Here is a 19,355-nt window from a genome sequence, read left to right on the forward strand (position 1 = left end):
ACACAAAAATTTACATTTAGTAATAACTAATAAAATGTATTTTCGTGTGATATTTCAAAATGATTTTTTTCATGATTATGCTTACATGCCATCAAGGTGGATAAAATATTAAATACTTCTCATTCTTTGGCGCAATTGCCGGTTACACTACACCAAGAAATTTAGGGGCCTATGAAATCTGTTTTATTTATTCTCAATTTCCATGTTTTCCATTTTAATTTTTTTTATTCTGCTTTTAATGGTTAAATAAAATTTCAGTAATCAAAAAGCATATCTTATTAACTGAAAACATTAAACAAATACAATTTAATGACAATTTATTGAAAGTTTTATTCAAAATTACATATAGGCCAATATATTATGGCTGTCACTGTAAACGCAATGTACTTCAACCATGTTATTGACAAGCAACCAAGTGTTTATTTTTTTCTTTTAAGCATAAGCCTATACTCACTTGTATTAAATGTAAATATATTAGTTATAAAATTGTCTGTCAACAATCAATGATTTAACGTTAGCAGTAAATACAAATAAAACACAGAATCCTGTAAATATACTTTGAAAGCTGTGCGGAGAGTGCAAGGCGGACGCGGGAAGAAAGTATAGTGTACCTCTTTTGTCTGCTGTGTCCTGGGTTTTAACGAAACCTGCTTTGCGCTCTGATGAGGAAACGCTTGCAATGCATGCCGAGAAACGAACATCTATCATTACACAAAATGAAAATGTTTCCGCGCTTTCTGCGCATTTCTATCATTTTATTTGCAGATCGATGAAACCATGTCAAAAACTAGCATTTGAAAAAGAGTTATAATGGGTTTTAAAAATTTTCCCAAAATTTACATTTCGCGTTGTACAGTAAATTCCATTTATATGCTTGATTCCGTGATTCTGTCTGTGTTTACGCATCGCTGAAATCATAGGCCCCTAGAAATTACTTGCAGGGTCACATATCTGTATTCAATGAATATATTTCCAGATGTTTGGGCATAGTATGCATAATATATTATGCAATGATGTTTCCTTAAATACAGGACAGTTCCTTAATATTCGGAACAATTTGTATCTTTAGATCTGACCAGGAATCATAAGGATTTGTTCGACCCTTAATGATGAGCATATGTAAAAGGATTTTTGTTTTAGAAATTGTTCATGTTGTACAGTACAAACACTAATGAGATCAGAGAACAATAATCCTGCTGCTTAAATCAATTAAAATCATACAGAATTAAGGATTAGAGTCACACATTTTTAAGGAGACTCTCATGGAGAAGGTTTGGCAGGGCCGTGTCAGGGTTACAGGCAGGCAGTCATGTCCTCATTAGAGATTGAGTGAACCTGTGATCACTCTACAATTCTCTTTGAGGGCATTAGATTGCCTCTGCAGGGAGCGGGTGGGAGCCCCCAGGTCTAGCGCTGCCTCGTTTCGGTACAGTATGGGGTACGATGACTACCCTCCCTCCGTCCCCCCACCCAAGTCCCAGCTCTCTGATGAGTGAGATGAAAGGCCTGATGGGATATGGATTGGCCTTTGTTGTGTGCTTGTTAATATTTGTCAGATTACGACAAAGGGTTGGGCGAAACGCAGGCGTCGATCGTCTTGTTACCCCAAGCGAATGGGCAGTGGCACTGAAGGACACAAGTCAGCCCCCTCCCAATTATGAATTTTGTGCCTTTTTATCTCCCAGTTGCTTTCAACATGAAAGCATCAGCCCATAAAAGTCACACTAGGGTTGCTATGAAATATACAGTAGACCAGATTTTTTTTCATGCACCGAGAGTGGTATTGTGTTATTTTTGGATCTAACATCTCTGGCATTCGAGGGTTCCTCGTCAAACCCTCTTCCTCTCGCGCTGCTCGCCAATCCATCATCATTTAAAAACACGTTTCTCAGACAACAGGGCCTTTTGTTAGGGCCTCGCGAGTGGACATGACACAGGGCGCTATTCATAGTGTTGATATAGGTTTAGTCTTAAGTCTCATTTTACCTGACCTTCTCTGTTTAATGTCAGCAAAGCTCGACGCTGCGATTTTTAAAACAAGATAACATGTTAAAATGTCACTTTTTTTTCCAATTTTTATACCTTGCTTTTTTCATATAAATACTATTTAGTAGTTCTTTTACTAGTTCAATTGACTATTATATTAAAGGGACATTGAAATCCATTCAGCTGATCTCCGGGTCTGGCGCTAGCACTTTTAGCATTGCTTAGCACAATCCATTGAATCTGATTAGACCATTAGCATCACGCTAAAAGTAGTGATATTATGCACTGCCTGAAAATAGTCCCCTGCCATTGAAAGTAATCAAGGGGACTATTTTCGGGCAGTGCGTAAAATCACTATGCCTTCTGCAGCCATGTTACTTTAGCAAAGTCACTGATTATTACGCCAGTTTGAGAGTATAGTTCCTAGCCATATCTGCCTAGAAAATCGCAACTTTCAATTTTCTGTCAGTCTAAGTACATGATGTAACTACAGAAGAGTCCAGATTTAAATAGGAAAATATTGAAACTCTTTGGTTATTTTTTTAGCGCGATGCTAATGGTCTAATCAGATTCAATGGAATGTGCCAAGCCATGCCAAAAATAGTACCCCCAGACCTGGAGATCAGCCGAAGTGATTTCAAAACGGTAAAAATCAAATGAGCATATTTTCAAAAAAGTGGAGTGTCCCTTTAAAATTCCTAGTTGTTAGCTGAACTAAAGCTTAGATCATTTAAGTAACATCAGCTTATACAAATGTATGTTGTCTTATGAATGCATTGTAGAAATCATATCAAAGTCACGTTTCACAGGAAAAATGCATTAGGAAAATAAAGGCATTGACATTATTTACTGTGTGATGCCTCAAATGCTTTCTGTTTATTAATTTGTATAAAGACACTACTTTTTTTGTAAGATCTAGTATTTATTTTTGGTGCATTACATAATGAGAATTGGAGATGAGTAATTGTCATGTCAGCCGTGTCACAATACCTTGATCTTGACAGTATTTATTTGATGCACTTATATAAGAGGTGCTTTACTTTTACTATTGGTCCTACTTGCAGACCATAATGTGTTTTTTAAAGCAATTGGACTAATAATTTTCATCTAGTGGGTTAAACATTTCATTACACTTGTACTGAAGCAAAGACACCCAGCAAGCAATAGCCTTCATTTTACCGTCTAGGTCTGGCTATGAGTAATCCACTTTTAGCCAAAATAACCTTGAATTTGGTTACATGGTTAGACGGGAAAATTTTCACTGACGGGCCAAATTTTGCCTTCTAGACGTCTGGGTTGTGTTTGGACGGCCATTAAACGTCTTTTAAATGCAAAATTGCTTGCTGGGCAGAAAGCATCATATAATGGTAAAATCCGTTTTTCTTTACAATTTCTCCTTTGTTAAAATAATTATTGAGTATAAATCACTTATGCTGCTGTTTAGACAGAAATGCGTAAATGAGTTTTAAAGTGGAATTCTCACTTGTAGTTCTGCCCCATTGGGCAAATAGCTTCACCCTCTCAACAAATCAGGGGCTTATAATGGAGCAGTTATTATTTAATGTGCCTGAGGGGTTATTCTTGATTGGCCCTCTTTGTTATGTTAATTACGTTTTGATTGGCCTCTTGGGACCCAGGTCTGTCGTTCGGCATCAGCCTATAACAGCAAAGCATGCTATTACACCAAGACATATGTATTCGATTCTTCGTTATGGCCTAGTGAGTTTATATCCTGAAAGTCGCACTATAAAACACTTCAACACTTGATTTGGGGTGTCAAATACTTTGCACAGTATTGATTTTGGTTTTGAATGGAGATCATGGAGCCATATATATGTACAGCCTCAGTGGACACTCGCTGAAGTGAATATTGATTCATTAGGTTACTTACAGTACGCTGTCTGTAAATAAAACATTCATTAAGCTCTTAAAGAGAGCTTGGTTTGCATGCACACCAGTGAAATATTCATAGGGAAGCATGCTGCCCCAGAGGGAATAATTGTGCTCTTTAATAAATGGCACAGTCAGCGATATTTAACAGCAAATTAGCAATGCATTGGGTCTTGTAAGGAATTTACCAGTGCTTGTGCTAACGGCAATTAAAGCAAACTGCCATCGAAACACTTCCCTTCTTAAATAATGTTATTTACACTTCATGCTCTTTACATATAGTAGTAGAGATGCAATGGCACCCATTTATACTGCACCGGTACGGTCAGTCCGCACCTGCTATTAGTGGAGACAGTGAACGTCAATTCATGGATTGGAATTAATCCATGTCTTGACTTAATCCCTACTAACAGTGTTACATTTTTTCTGTATTTAATATGGATTCAACCTTATTCTCATGCAAACTCTCCTTTTTAAGTGTAAAGGCGCTGTGGATGGTTAAACAGATGCTGAAAACACACAGAATGAGCATTATACTCAGAAAGCTACAGTATGGAGGATTTGTGCCAGTTGCTGGTTCTCAATGAGAAAGCAGATCAGAAGCCCACCATGCGTGTGCACACGTGCATGTGCATGCATTGTATTGTGGGATGCAGGTTGGATGTCATTGATGTCAGATGCTCCAGCATGACTTTTGCTCTGTAAGTTGTTTTTTAATGGCAAACTAGAGATTGCGTGGTTGTATAAAGGATCTAAATAGACATTATTAGGACAGGATTAGGTTTCTAATTCCACTCTGGGATGCAAACAATATTTGAACTTTGAACTCTAACTTGGACTGCAAAAAATCAAGCCCTAAAACTATTGTGCAGCAATAAAAATGATACCCAAAACACAAATTCAAAACTCTTTCGGATGGATCTATTGTGGCTCATTGACCTCTTTGATCTCAAATGTGTGTGGGGCTTTGCTAGGTGATTCCCTCCTTGTCATGGGGAATGCCATGCCTGTCTTTCTCCAAGCCTCTTCACCTTTCTTTCACTAGGCTTACGGATTCCCTGAACCCAACAGACTTTAAAGAAACAGGTAAAAGCCCCTCGATTTAGAAAGATTGAAGCTGTAGATTAGGAAACTTTACTTAGATTTCTAGATCAAAAGCCAAAAGATCAGTGAATCCTTTAGCAGGCAGGTTATTTTTAGGAAAACAGTCGAGTCGATAGATCAAACACAGGGGCTCAGTGGTACTAATGTGATCTATATGGGGGGTCTGTTGTGACACATTAGTGCCAGAAGGGTTGGGCACCATGTTGAAAGACCGTATGTTCACACAATTGGCCAGTACAAAACTTAGCACCAAGTCTCTTTTCCTACCTGCTGTAAGCAACTTCTATGGGCGCACTCTAGGGTTGTGCCGATAGACGATAGTATCGTGTATCGACGATCGCCAAACATATCGCTGTTAGCGGGCTTTCGTGACGATAGTTGGCGATAGTTATTATAATCATCATTGTTGCACATTAACATGCGCATTGCGTGCTTTTCTTAGCATGAGGGGGTTTGAGGGCTTTACTTTGCGCGAGAGAGCTTGAAACACGCCCGGATTCCTTCCCGCGCGCACTTGGACTTAATGCGCCCGTCTTGGACTCTTGCTCGGACTTGAACGCGTATGCCATGGACTCCTAGCACATGAATTTGTAAAGCTCAAGACTCGCACATGAGCTTGTAATACGCAAAGCTCCGCCATTATCTTGCTCTAAAGAGGTTGTTAGGTTTGTAGGGATTTAAAACCAGCAAGTGTGTTGTTCCTGCTCCCTGGCACGCCAGAAATTTCAGAGCGCATGGGCTTAAAGAACCGCTTGGATTAATGGTATCAGTTTTAAGAAGGTTGTGGTCATTATTTATTATTATTATTAGTTACATTTATATAGCGCTTTTCTCAGTACTCAAAGCGCTTTACATATGAATGGGGGAATCTCCTCAACCACCACCAATGTGCATCATCCACCTGGATTATGCGACGGCAGCCATTTTGCGCCAGAACGCCCACCACACACCACACACCAGCTTATTAGTGGAGACAGAGGGATATAGCCAATTAGTATGAGGGATGATTAGTAGGCCAATGGGCAAGTTTGGCCATGATGCCGGGGCACACCCCTACTCTTTTTCGAAGGACATCCTGGGATTTTTAATGACCACAGAGAGTCAGGACCTCGATTTAACGTCTCATCCGAATGACGGTGCTTTTTTTTGACAGTATAGTGTTCCCGTCACTATACTGGGGTGTTAGGACCCACACAGACCACAGGGTGAGCACCCCCTGCTGGCCTCACTAACACCTCTACCAGCAGCAACCTGGTTTTCCCAGGTGGTCTCCCATCCAAGTACTGACCAGGCTCAGCCCTGCTTAGCTTCAGTGGGCAAGCTGTCTTGGGCTACAGGGTGATATGGCTGCTGGTATGACAGTGTTGCCCTTAGAGTAAGTCAGCTTCTTTTTGACCACCAATCAAGTGACTTGTCATAAATGAGTAAAAAATGAACAAATAAATAAATTAGTAAACTACTGCCCCCCGATACTATTGTGTATCAGCGATCTCACAGGCTGGTGATAAGACGATCTCAAAATGGGGCATATTGCCCAACACTAGAGCACTCACACCATCCAAACCAAAGCGTGATTGTCCCCCCTCCCTACTCCACCTGAGCCCAAGTGAACCACGTTCGAGCCCACCAAACCTACAAAGCTATCACAATAGTCAAACGAACCAGGCTTTGGGGGTCAAACGCACACAGGCGCAGTTTGGTTTGAATAGTGTGAGTGCGCCCTTAAGGATGCGCCCAGGTGCGTTTGACCCCAAAGCGTGGTTTGTTTGACTAGTGTGATCGCTTTGTACTGCGCCCGGGCACAGTTTGGTTAATCGGGCCCTGGCCGGCTTGCAGAGGTGGGCTCGAGCGCGGTTTACTTGGGCTCAGGTTATAAGAGAGCTTTACTACCTGTTTTCTTCAATACAATCTCATCCTAATGACGAAAGCACGCCCGGGCTCGGATTGCTCAAAATACAGTGTAAGTGCCTGCTTCTGGGGGAGTAGGGAGGGTGGACCATCATGGTGGGGCACGGTTTGGTTTGGTTAGGCTTAGGGGGCGTGCACACCAATGCTGTTACGCCCGCGTCTGGCGCGTATTTCCAATTGTTTCCAATGGAAGCTCTGCGTTTTTCAAATAAGCTAGCAGCTAGCATTTTTATTCCGCGCTGAAAACCGGCGCTCAGCCTTTTTTCCGTGCTCGGTGCTGAGCGTAGAGAGTTGAAAGAGATTTAACTTTGGGTGAAAAGCTCCGCTCGTCAATGTCAGTTCTCACACGGCCGTCCAATCACAGTGGAGGAGGGGCGGGACAAGTATCACAACAATCAACTGGCTCACAGCTGAAGTATCACAACTACCAAAGCGCTCGGCTGATGAAAGCTGGCGCTCAGCTAATAAAACAGCTGGCAATCTGTGTCCTCCAGGCATGTTTAAAAGTTTTGGTGTGCACAACCCCTTAGTGTGTGTGCGCCCTAAGAGCATCTATGTATTTTAGTAATGTGGCCACTTTATAAACATCTTTGACGGTACTTTAACCATCCTGTGGTCTGATCCCAAGCAGATAGTACTAACTACACTTTTAGAAACAAATAGGTACGATAGCTGTCACTGGGGCGGTGCCCTTTTAAAAAGTACACATTGAGGGCATATTGGGGCAGTAAGGGTTTAGATTCATTCAAGACCAGGCCTAAGATATATTAGGACATTTAGTTTAAGTAGTTTTTACAGGCAAACCTTACGAAAAACATTACAGGTGTGACAAAACAACAGCTCCGATCTATGTTAAGATATGTTAATGTAAGGTGCTTTTAAATTAAGGCAGCTCAAACATGCATTTTAGTCTGGTACAAGGATAAGCCCTGTCTGGGAAACCACCTCATAGACTGCATATTAGTTCCTTAAAGCTACATATTGGTACCAAATGTATACGTATCAGGCACAGATGATGTAAAGCATAAACATGCAATGCTTAGTTAAAACAGCTGCTTGACCAATTATGAGCATTCAGCTCAGAGATGATGAGATTACAATTCATTGTACCTGGGAGCATTGTACATCAACAATTCAGTATGAAGGAATCTATATGTTCATGAAAATAGACACCCTTCTTTGAAATCCGATCACAGATGCATCAAACATCTGTCTGCAACTGGATGCTTTTTGAGGCACAAACAAGCCCTAAACCCGTGTCCCCACACGACCCTTTCTATTCAAATGATATAAACATAGATAAGGCAACTTTTTTCTTCTCACAGATCAGATATAGAGGAAGTTTGTGTTTACTTGCTGGCTTTTGCATTTATCCTTACGTTTTGAGCGTCACACGGCAAGAATGAAAAACAGCTGGAGACGTAATTCATCTCTGCTGGGGCCGAAACAGAAGCTCATCAGCTTTGTTAACCTCTCAGACAGACTGACGTAAAGACCGCCGACCACGTTCGTCTGGTTAACATGGACACAATTCACATCCAGGAGTAAAACCACTGTGAGATGGTAACCGTTCATCTGCTTAAGTGTGCCTTTTTAATAACATCTTGGTTTTTAAAGGAATGGTACACATCTGAATTCGAAGCCCGCAAATTCTGCTCCCTTTCAAACACACACAGACAGACACACACAAGTCATCACCCCATAAAAACAATGTGGTTTCAGGCATCCTTACTCTTGTTATTTGAAACTCAAATATTCGGCTGTGGTTTCCAGACGTGGGTTTGCAGAGGGCGCGTAGGCCCAGGCATTAATATCACATCATATCTGTTTCACATACGTGGGCTTTAGTTATCTTTCTCAGACAAATCATGTGAGGCTTTGCTTTCGATCCCCTCCGAGGAATCTGACGAGATATTCTGTACCTTACCAATCCGATTATTCAGCCATTTCGAAGGAAAAATCAATGATAAGTTGTTTGTGCCAACCTACTTCAACATATTTGGTGGAGAAGATTAAGAAAACGTAACTTGGGGCATGTGATGAACTTGTGTTAACCTTTCTGTTCATCGAAAGATTTGAACAGGGACTTTATTTAAAATAGTTTAGGATGTCCCAGATAAGAGCTTCGGTCTTAAAGGAGATTTTCTCTCCAGGTGTGGAAACAATAGCTTGCGTCTGAAGGGCATGGATGGATGGACGCAGCGGGGGGGCTTCGTGATCTTAGTGAAGCTGTGCTAGAGGACAGAGAGAAGCCTTAATAATAGGGCCGGCGTTCAGGTCACAATGAGTATGTGGGGGAGTACAGGAGATGGGGTGAATTGGAGAATAGGGTGCAAACACAGAATGAGACCAGCAGGATGTGACTGCAAGTTTAATAAGGCTTTGTGTCTGTGGTTCACTTAGCTTTACTTAGGGGACTACATTGTCCGCAAAAGGCAGCTAAAATTGGGAAAATCTCCATTGCAAATGTTGGAAAGATTTATAAATAAAGTTGATGACACTATTTATTCCAAAAATAATTGACACATATAATCCTACTAGTCATAATGCTAGTGTAATATGTAAATCTCATTTATTTGACAATTCTTCAGCACTGTCAGAAATGGTCCCCAGCTGTCACTGGGGCAGTACCCTTTAAAAGGTCCTAATATGTACCATTAGGTACTCATATGTATACATTTGGTACCGATATGTACCTTTGAGGTACTTATATGCACTCTTTAGTTCCAGGATGTACCTGTGAGGTATTATAATAAACTCTTTAGGTGAAAAAGGGGTACTTGTTCAAAGGGTACCACCTCAGTGACAGCTAGCGACCATTTTTTCTGACATTGTGGTATCATCTCAACTTTATTTTGATATTTTATCCAAAGTGACTTACAGTGCATTAATGCTATAAATTTTTCTCAGTGTTCCCTAGTAGGGCTGTCACAATGATTAAATAATCGCCTCATCGCGATTGTTTGACCTCATCGCAATGATTTCAGATCACCGCAATGATTGCATATCTTTCTAAAAAACACAAGGGGGAGCTGAAGCGCCTGTATTAACGAGACAGTATTAGATTACTTTTAAATATGTGTTATGTGTATTCATATTTACTGCCAGGTAAACCTTGCAAAAGATTTCATTTAAATAATCACAACAATGTGTGAAAATTAGTTCATGATCAAACAAAAAAATGTATGAGAATTAAATGTCAAAGCAACAAAACAGACAATTAATCGTCATAATTGTCAAAGCCCTAAAACAGGCACTTAATCGTCATATTCGTCACAATTTATTGGACAATTAACCATCAGCCAAATTTCATAATCGTGACAGCTAGGGGTGGGCGATAAACCGGTAGACATGATTAAGCGGTAGAAATTTGGCAACCGGTAGAGATTTTGGACTATTGTCGAGGTTACGCGCCCACGTCACGTTCCTGTGCGTGTGGTCACGAAAACGTAACGTTTTTGTACACGTATTTAAGCACCACAGTATTTTAAACAATTTATTTAAAGACATTGAAACACAAAAAACAGATCAATATGTGTGCGCTCTTTCTGTTTGTGAGGAGCGCGCAAGTGGCGCGACCGCTGCTCATTAAAGCTCGTGAGCCTTTTTGACCCTTTATTGGCCTTAAATACATATAGGCGTCAAAATTCCCATCTTTGCAATATCCTCATAAACACGACCAGTTAGGGCTTAAGAGAAAGTGAACAGCTAACAGAGAAAACACATGTGAAACAGTATATTGGATCCAGTCTTAAAGGGGAAGTTACCTAATTTTGCTCCTGTCTGTCACTCATGTTTATGAAATCTCTCACTGCTCTTGACTAAATCACTTTTCTACCTTAAATAAAAAAAAATATATACATACATAAATAATTATTTATTATCATTCTTTATTGACTTCATTGACTGTTTATCTTCAGAGAGCTTGAGTTTTGTTTGTTTTATCTTCTTTTTATGCTTGTATAAGGTTTTTGTGAGAATTATGAACATTTCTATGGTATTAAAGATTTTAGTTACAGAAAAACCTTATTAAAACATAAAAAACCTCTACCGTGATACATATCGTTATCATTATATTAAATAAATCCTATCGTGATGTCAGCCATAGTATGCAAATTGGGACGCATGGATAATGTTGCGCATTGCATTATATGCATTGCATACACACACCATGGCTTGCAATGCATTGGCTACATTTTTGTTTCTGGCTTTAACCTCACTGAAATTCGTTAATTCTAAGGATGCTAAGCCATTTTTGTAGATATTTAGTAAGAAAACCACAAAACTCTGAGACGCATGCACAAACACGCCATGAGTCTTGAGGGTGACCCATCTGGGATGTTGTTGACACAGCTAGACCCCCCTTCCCAGCGGTAGCTGTGCCACTGACCTCATACTGCACAGGGGATGGAGACGAGTGATGGGGTTGTTGTGTAGCTACTTCACCCCTGAACCCTCACCAACGTCTCTCTACTCCACCAAGGATGTGGAAATCCCATAATAACCTGTCTCCACTGCACCCCACCAATCCAGCTCCCTGCTTCCCAGATGTTTCCAATTAAAAAGGAGGCCTTTCTGTCCGGACCTATTTTCTGCATGCTGAGAGAAAAAGAGAGAGGGAAAGAAAGCGGAGGTTGAAGAGAGAGAGAGAGAGGGGTAAGGGACAGAAAAATGGCTTTCTTCTAATACAAAAAGGTTGTTGAGGGCAGAGGATGACATTTGAAAAGTCATGGTGACTGGACGTTATCATAGCTATCAGAGGAATGAGATGATGAATGATATCGGTCATGTACTGTATGAGTCAAACAAGTGTTTTTAGATTATATCAAGGCCTTTCTTTCTCGGTGCGCCTGACTGGCGGTGTACAGATATAATTATAACACACAATAGACACATGCTCTGTATTTTGTTTCAATTGGTGTTTTTGTAGTTCTGTGTCTGCCATTCAAAACCTCATTGTTGCCACAATAGAGACACCCGGAAAGTTGGGAGAGGAAGGAATTTTAAGGGAATAGTTTATCCAAAAATGAGTATTCTGTAGTCCTTGAACACCATCACTAATATGATACTCTGTCCCTTGGCTTTAAAAGACATAAAACACAAGTTTGGATTACATTTATAATTATTTTATGTGTATTTTTTGTCATTTTTATGGCTTAGCAACACCAATGCCCATATAATTTTGTGTTTCATAAAAAAACAAAAGAATAAGTCTTTTAATACGTTATTGTTTTTACCCAAAACAACATCCATTTTAAGGTGTATTTTTTAATGACATTCACTCTTAAAGGTTTTATTTGATAAAGCAGATGTACATATTAATGCTTTATCATATTTCTGCGAAGACGATTCATTTTATGTGTTATGGAGCAAATTAATGGGCCATGTTTTATCTTTTTATATCCACGAAATTGCTTTTGAGAGTCACAAAAAGTAATAACTTGTTATAGACTGGATATCAGGTGGGTCTCATAGTATAGATTATGTGATTTTTGTGAAGCGATAGCATTTAACCTTTCAGAGACTGCTAGATCAAAGCATGGAAATGAGGGTCATCACGGCCTGTACACACTGTAAAAAAGATTTGTTGATTCAACTTAAAAAAGTGTTTGTTCTGCTATAAAATTTTTAGTTAATTCAACTTAAAACATTTGTTAACTTAGTAAAAATGTTGATTTAACGATTATATTTTAAAGGTGCCAGAGAATCAGTGGCAGTTCGTGCATTTCACACCTACTGGGCTTTCAGTAGTTTAGCAGTCAAAATGTACTTTTAATAAGAGACATTGATGAGACACAGCGAATATTATACAGAAACTCATTTGATAGGTCTCTGAAATGAAGTTAAAGTCCTTTTTTTTTGCTAAAGAAATCGCATAAATGCTTCTTGAAAAAGCTTGCCAATTGTTTTGAAGAATCAAAAGTATAACAAATTACTTTGTTGATGGTCTTTTCAAAGGTTTTCTATTAAAAAAGTGATATTCACAAAATTTACATTTTACAAATATTTACAAATGCTTACTAAATAAAATGCATTAAACACAACAAATTAGTCTGTGGATTATTTGTAAACAAAATCTTTCCTCAAGAAGAGTTTGATCACTCTGTTGTTTAAGTTAACAACAAGTCCTTTTCTATCACCTTTTCTATCACCATGTAATACTGAAAGTCGAGACCGGTAGTATTTCTGACATAAGTTTTAATTCGTTGTAGGGCTGAGAATGTCCGTTCAACTGAAGCAATGGACACAGAAATGGTCACCGGCAAACATCTCAATGCGCTGTCACATGCTCTCACCCAGATTTTTATGCTCAAAGAAAATCAAGGATTTCAACGGGATTTTTGCCTTCAAAATCAGTCATGGCATACATTACACTCCGTTTCGTTTTTAGACGGGATATATCGAATAGTGTTTCGTGACTCTGCGACTGCGTTAAGCTGGAGAACGTTCACAGGAATTTCTTCCGTATGTTTAAAACTGCTGCGGGTCAATTCAATCAAATAATACGAAAATGTTGACATCATTGTAGGCCTGCTAGATGGCACCGATGACACTTGAAATCTGATTGGTTATTGCAATGACTTCATTGCCATTTTATCTTAAGCTGAAGGCGCCTGCACTGTTCGTTCTGAAGGCCTAGGCAGATTTCTTTGACCCGGCCAACACATGATGTCAGCCGCTGGCTGAAATATGATTGGATAAATGCTCATTATAAATATACACTACTGGAAGCATCGCAACCAAGAAAAAAGCTATGAAATAAAGATAATCGACTATAATGGGATTCATTTAGTACACATTCATGGAAAAATATATTAAAAATATAAATCAGTGATTCAGATGAGATTTGAGATTCTTAATGATTCTTGATCTTGTCATATCTATTTACATTCACTACAAAATAACAATGGAGACTAGTGATGCACCGATGTATCGGCCGCCGATATTTATCGGCCGATTTTTGATGAATTTGAAACCATCGGCATATCGGCAATAGCACGAGAAAGGCCGATACCGATTGTTTATTAATTAACTGCATAAAGAAATCCATTATCTGTAAAAAATGAGTTAATGTTATTAATAAAATAAATGCTGAATAGCAAAAACCACCTTTGAAGGTTGATAATGCTGTCTTATTATATTTGTTTTAGCTTAATTTGTGCCTCTCTTATTATGTTGGTCAGTTGAATGTTAATTAGATCCAATCCATGTTTAGTAAAAAATAATTTGATGCAGAAAAAAACTAGCTAATAGACCAACTGTATAGTGTTATATACAAGTGTTTAATATCGGCATCGGTATCGGCCAGACGTTGTCTGTTTAAATCGGTACCGGTATCGGCCCAAAAAATCCTATCGGTGCATCCCTAATGGAGACCAATGACTCAATGAGTGGCTCCTGTCATTAGTAGATCTCCAGAAAAAGTTTACACGAAATATAATTAGTAAAGAATAGACAACATTTAACTGTTCCTGAAACAACTTTTTAATGTTGCTAACCTCATTAATACTGTCTGTTTATTCAAAGACCATGGCTTAATTAGATTACAGTCGTTTCAGTGACATGCAATAAAAGGTTAACATGTTTTTGCGCATGTTAATAATGCAGCCTTTGTTTCACATTGCCTGAAGCACTTGAGCTCAACGTGTTAATTTTTTTGCAGCTTGGACGCTGGTGGATCTGAGGATGGAGGACACCGTAGAGGTTTACACGTATGAGTCTGCAGAGATTCCCTGTCTGTACTCCTTCACCGAGAATCCCAGTATGGTGATGGTGCAGTGGTTTGTGGTAAGTCCAAAAACCCCATGTTTGCTTAAAGGGACACCACTTTTTTTGAAAATGTGCTCGTTTTCCAGCTCCCCTGGAGTTGAGCATTTTGATTTTTGCCGCTGTGGAATCCATTCGGCTTATGTCCGGGTCTGGCGGTGCCACTTTTGGCATAGCTTAGCATAATCCATTGAATCTGATTAGACCATTAGCATCGCACCTAAAAATAACCAAAGAGTTTTGATATTTTTCCTATTTAAAACTTGACTCTTCTGTAGTTACATCGTGTACTAAGACTAACGGAAAATTAAAAGTTGTGATTTTCTAGGCCTATATGTCTAGGAACTATACTATCATTCTGGCGTAATAATCAAGGACTTTGCTGCCGTAACTTTCAATAGCAGGGGACTATTTTTGGGCGCTGCATAATCTCACAATGCTATTTGTTTGCATGCATGAGGAAAGTAATGGATCGAGCTCTCAAAGCCATATAAAGCCTGACAACATCTTATGGCAGTAAATTTAGCACAGACACAAAACAAAACTGAAAATAAAGTCTTGAACGTTCATGTGCAGGTACAGTATAGGTGAAGGATGCAGGTATGGTTTTACAGATAGTTACAATACATTCTGTGTCCCATCATTCTTAGCGGGGGCCTGGAGGTAATCGGGTCAGAATCTCCTACAGCGATCTGACCATGCAGAAGGTGGACGTGAACACAAGCTACAGCGATCGCATCAGCGTCCGATCAAACAGCGATGGAGAAATTCTGACCGTTCAGGACATTAAGCTGTCTGATGAGAGAGAGTTTTTCTGCCAGGTCAGTGGACTGGCAGCGGGCAATGGAGAGGGCAAGACTCTCTTAAAGGTTTTCGGTAAGTCAAGTCTTTATACTAGAATTTTAAAGCAACTGTTCACAAGAAAGAAAATTTTTCTGTCATTGTTAATTTTTTCTATTATAATTTCTTTTGGACAATTAATGAGTCCAGATGCATTCAATGCGTTCCGCATTGGCTGTCATTGGGTTGTGTATGTACTGTTGCGACTGAACACGCCAAGGCAATTGTGCATTTTTGGATGCGAACATTGGCTACATCATCGTCGACAGACGTGGTCACAATGAACTGTTGTGTTTCAAAGAAAAATTTTTATGTTTTTCTTTACTCATATGTTATAAAAATATCTTTTCAGATGCTCCAGAGAATCCTGTGATTGAAGGTGTCCTCTCTGGAGTTTATGTGTCTAGTGACTCTCCATCAAAAGTAAGTTTTACACTGTTTTTTTTATTGAATTTAGCTGCTGTTGTTGTTGTTGTTTAAGCTGACATGTATCTTTTGTTAGATCGCATCTTGTGAGACCAGAGACGGTTTTCCCAAGCCAAATATCACATGGTATCGCGATCATACCCCTCTTTACCCTGCTATTGGCTGTAAGTAATAATAATGTTTCAATGACATTTCTATTATGCAAAATGGCAGTTATGTATATGTAATTAAATTCTTATGAAAATCACATATAAATAAATTATAATCGATTCATGAGGACAATACAATTTGCAATTGTATACTATATATGATATATACTATATGTAATAATTTTCTCGTTTTTTATTAGTCTTTCTTATAAAGCTGCTTTAAAGGGACACTCCAATTTTTTGAGAATATGCTAATTTCATCTCCCTAGAGTTGAAAAATTGGTTTTTGCAGTTTTGGAGTCCATTCAGCTGATCTCCGGGTCTGGCGGTACCACTTTTAGCATATAGCTTAGCATAATCCATTGAATCTGGATGAAGGAGGCGCAATGATATTACACAGTGACCGGAAATAGTCCCGAGCTATTGAAAGTAACCAAGGGGACTATTTTGGGGCGCTGCGTAATATCATTGCATTCAATGATTCAATGGATTATGCTAAGCTATGCTAAAAGTGGTAACGCCAGACCCGGAGATCAGCTAAATGGATTCCAAAAAGGTAAAAATCAAATATTTAACTTTAGGGGAGCTAAAAGGAGTACATTTTCAAAAAAGTGGAGTGTCCCTTTAAAACAATGTAACATAATAAACAAAAACAAATAAATGTGACTTAAATTTGACATAATATACATGATCCAAGAGGGAAAACCAAAAGTTGGATTTACATGGTTTGGTCTAAGCTGGTCTAGATGGTTAAACATCTGGACTACCAAATGGTGGAACTGGATTCAACCCCTGTTCGGGCCTGTTGAAGTTGTCATTGATGTGTTTATGTGTTTTTGTGTGTGGTTATGTCAGTGGTGAACGTGGTAACTTTAGTAACAAGAGAATACAGTGGTCTGTATACGGTTCAGAGTGATCTTCACTATAAGGTGACTAAAGAAGACAAGGACGCACACTTTTCATGTGAGGTCAGCTACTTCGTCCCAGGAGCCGTCAAGACGTCTAAATCCACAGGCATCAATATTACAGTTTTTTGTAAGTCTATTTCTCTCACTGGATATAAATATCTTCCATATTAATCTTTGTTTAAACCAGCCGTAAATCAACAAAATATTTTGATAGATAATAAAAGTTTTTATTTGCTGGATAGATATAATCGCATTGATCCAAGGTCCAGTTTTAAAATACACAGTAAACATAATCCGATTGGATGTGACTTTGTTGCCTTGAACATTTTTGTTACTGTAGACAGAAAATCGTATTATGTTGTGCCTTTTTAGGACATGGACCTAAGACAAAGCAAAGTCTAATTTGACTTACTTGGCATCAAAGCAGTGTTGCGCTTGTCATGACACAGACACAGTTCAAAATGTTTTGCTTTATCAGCTAAATGACTAAAGCTGAGAATAATATTGCCTTGGCCTGACATGTACGACTGAAGTAGGATTCATTACCCCGGGGTCTTTGTCTATGTGCATATGCCCCGTAGACCCCACGACAAGCGTCGAGCTGCAGAGGGAATCGCCCGAGGGTTTGGTCAAAGAAGGGGACACAGTAGAGATCCGTTGCCAGGGTGATGGAAACCCCCCAGCAACCATCACTTTCAACCGGGAACAAGTGAGAAAAGCCTCTTTTCTTTTCAAATTCGGATGTGTTTACTTCTGGATGGAAGGCTGTAAAGCATTGGGAAAAAGCAGACATCTGTTCCACATTGTGTCTTATATGTTGTATCTGTAGTGATTTGTATGGATTTCATATATCTTTATTGGCTATAATTTATAACATGCTCATAAAGGACTGACCAGATGTCTTACAGTGTATTCTTTGCCTAGTTTTAAAATTTGTAAAAGAAATTTTCTTAAAGGGATATTCCATTTTCTTAAAAGAAAAATCCAGATAATTTACTCACCACCATGTCATCCAAAATGTTGATGTCTTTTTTTGTTCAGTCGAGAAGAAATTATGTTTTTTGAGGAAAACATTGCAGGATTTTTCTCATTTTAATGGACTTTAATAGACACCAACAATTAATACTTAACTCAACACTTAACAGTTTTTTTCAACGGAGTTTCAAAGGACTATAAACAATCCCAAACGAGGCATAAGGGTCTTATCTAGCAAAACGATTGTCATTTTTGACAAGAAAAATAACAAATATACACTTATATAGCACAACTTCTCGTTTAGATCCGGTCGTCATGCGCTAGCGTGACCCGACGCAATACGTCATGAGGTCAAGAGGTCACAGAGGACCTACGTTGTTGTATTTCAACTGATACTTATTAATGTCTTTGTGGCAGTTTATTGTTTACAATGGTCCACAAATGTGCGTTTTATATATGTATCACGTGATCTCCCTACGTCACTACGCATTTGCGTAAGGTCGCGCTGGACCGGACCTAGACGAGAAGTTGTGGTTTAAAGGTGTATATTTGTTGTTTTTTTGTCAAGAATGACAGTCGTTTTGCTGGATGGGACCCTTGTGCCTCGTTTGGGATTGTTTGTGGTCCTTTGAAGCTCTGTTGAAAAAGCTGTTGAGTGTTGAGTTGGGTGTTGATTGTTGGTGTCCATTAAAGTCCATTGGAGTTAGAGAAATCCAGGAATGTTTTCCTCAGAAAACATAATTTCTTCTCGACTGAACAAAGAAAGACATCAACATTTTGGATGACATTGTGGTAAATTATCTGGATTTTTTTTTAAGAAAATAGAATATTCCTTTAAGATTCTTTTAGAGTCAAACTTTAAAACTTCATTAAGTTAAATTTTATGCTATAGTTATCGTTCTTGCTGGGAACATCCCTTAAAGGATAATTCCAGTATTTAACACTTTGAGTCTCATTTCTGGTTTGTTTTGGATGAACTACAGTGATGGACACTGAAATTTTGACAATGGGTCGTGTCTTGACTTTTTGACTCGTTTTGAAGCGCCTCTTGACTGCTTCAGAATGGAAGTCAATGGCCATGCACAAACATGTCATTAAAACAACACTTAACGTTCGTTTTCAAAACTGTGCTACTCACCGAGTTGTTCGTGGTGTTCGTTGATGATTAAAAACAAATATATCGTCGCAATGTATGATTTCAATCCGTGTAATTTGCTATAGTGGAACAATTTTTTCAGAGACCTCACAACCGCGAATATACAAATAAAACACGACAGAAACTGTATTTCGCTACACTACTTGTTTTTAATCATCAACAAACACCACGAACCACTCGGTGAGTAGCACAGTTTTGAAAATGAACGTTAAGTGTTGTTTTAATGACATGTTTAACTTCCATTCT

At 38.9% G+C, this 19,355-nt stretch overlaps 1 protein-coding gene and 1 pseudogene across 1 annotated transcript in view; one reads left to right on the top strand and one right to left on the bottom strand.

Annotated features, from left to right (window-relative positions):
- The window catches only part of mcama (melanoma cell adhesion molecule a), a 64,848-nt gene that overhangs the window by 34,785 nt on the left and 10,708 nt on the right, over positions 1–19,355 (top strand). Inside the window, exons 2-7 of the mRNA XM_055200551.2 lie at positions 14,552–14,676; positions 15,306–15,531; positions 15,848–15,918; positions 15,998–16,085; positions 16,926–17,105; positions 17,560–17,687. Coding sequence (XP_055056526.2) covers positions 14,552–14,676; positions 15,306–15,531; positions 15,848–15,918; positions 15,998–16,085; positions 16,926–17,105; positions 17,560–17,687 — 818 coding nt within the window. The remainder of the gene's footprint in view (positions 1–14,551; positions 14,677–15,305; positions 15,532–15,847; positions 15,919–15,997; positions 16,086–16,925; positions 17,106–17,559; positions 17,688–19,355) is intronic.
- On the bottom strand, positions 6,219–6,335 carry LOC141359004 (5S ribosomal RNA; annotated as a pseudogene).

The sequence above is a fragment of the Misgurnus anguillicaudatus genome, chromosome 22, assembly GCF_027580225.2.
Source record: "Misgurnus anguillicaudatus chromosome 22, ASM2758022v2, whole genome shotgun sequence".
Lineage (NCBI taxonomy): Eukaryota > Metazoa > Chordata > Actinopteri > Cypriniformes > Cobitidae > Misgurnus > Misgurnus anguillicaudatus.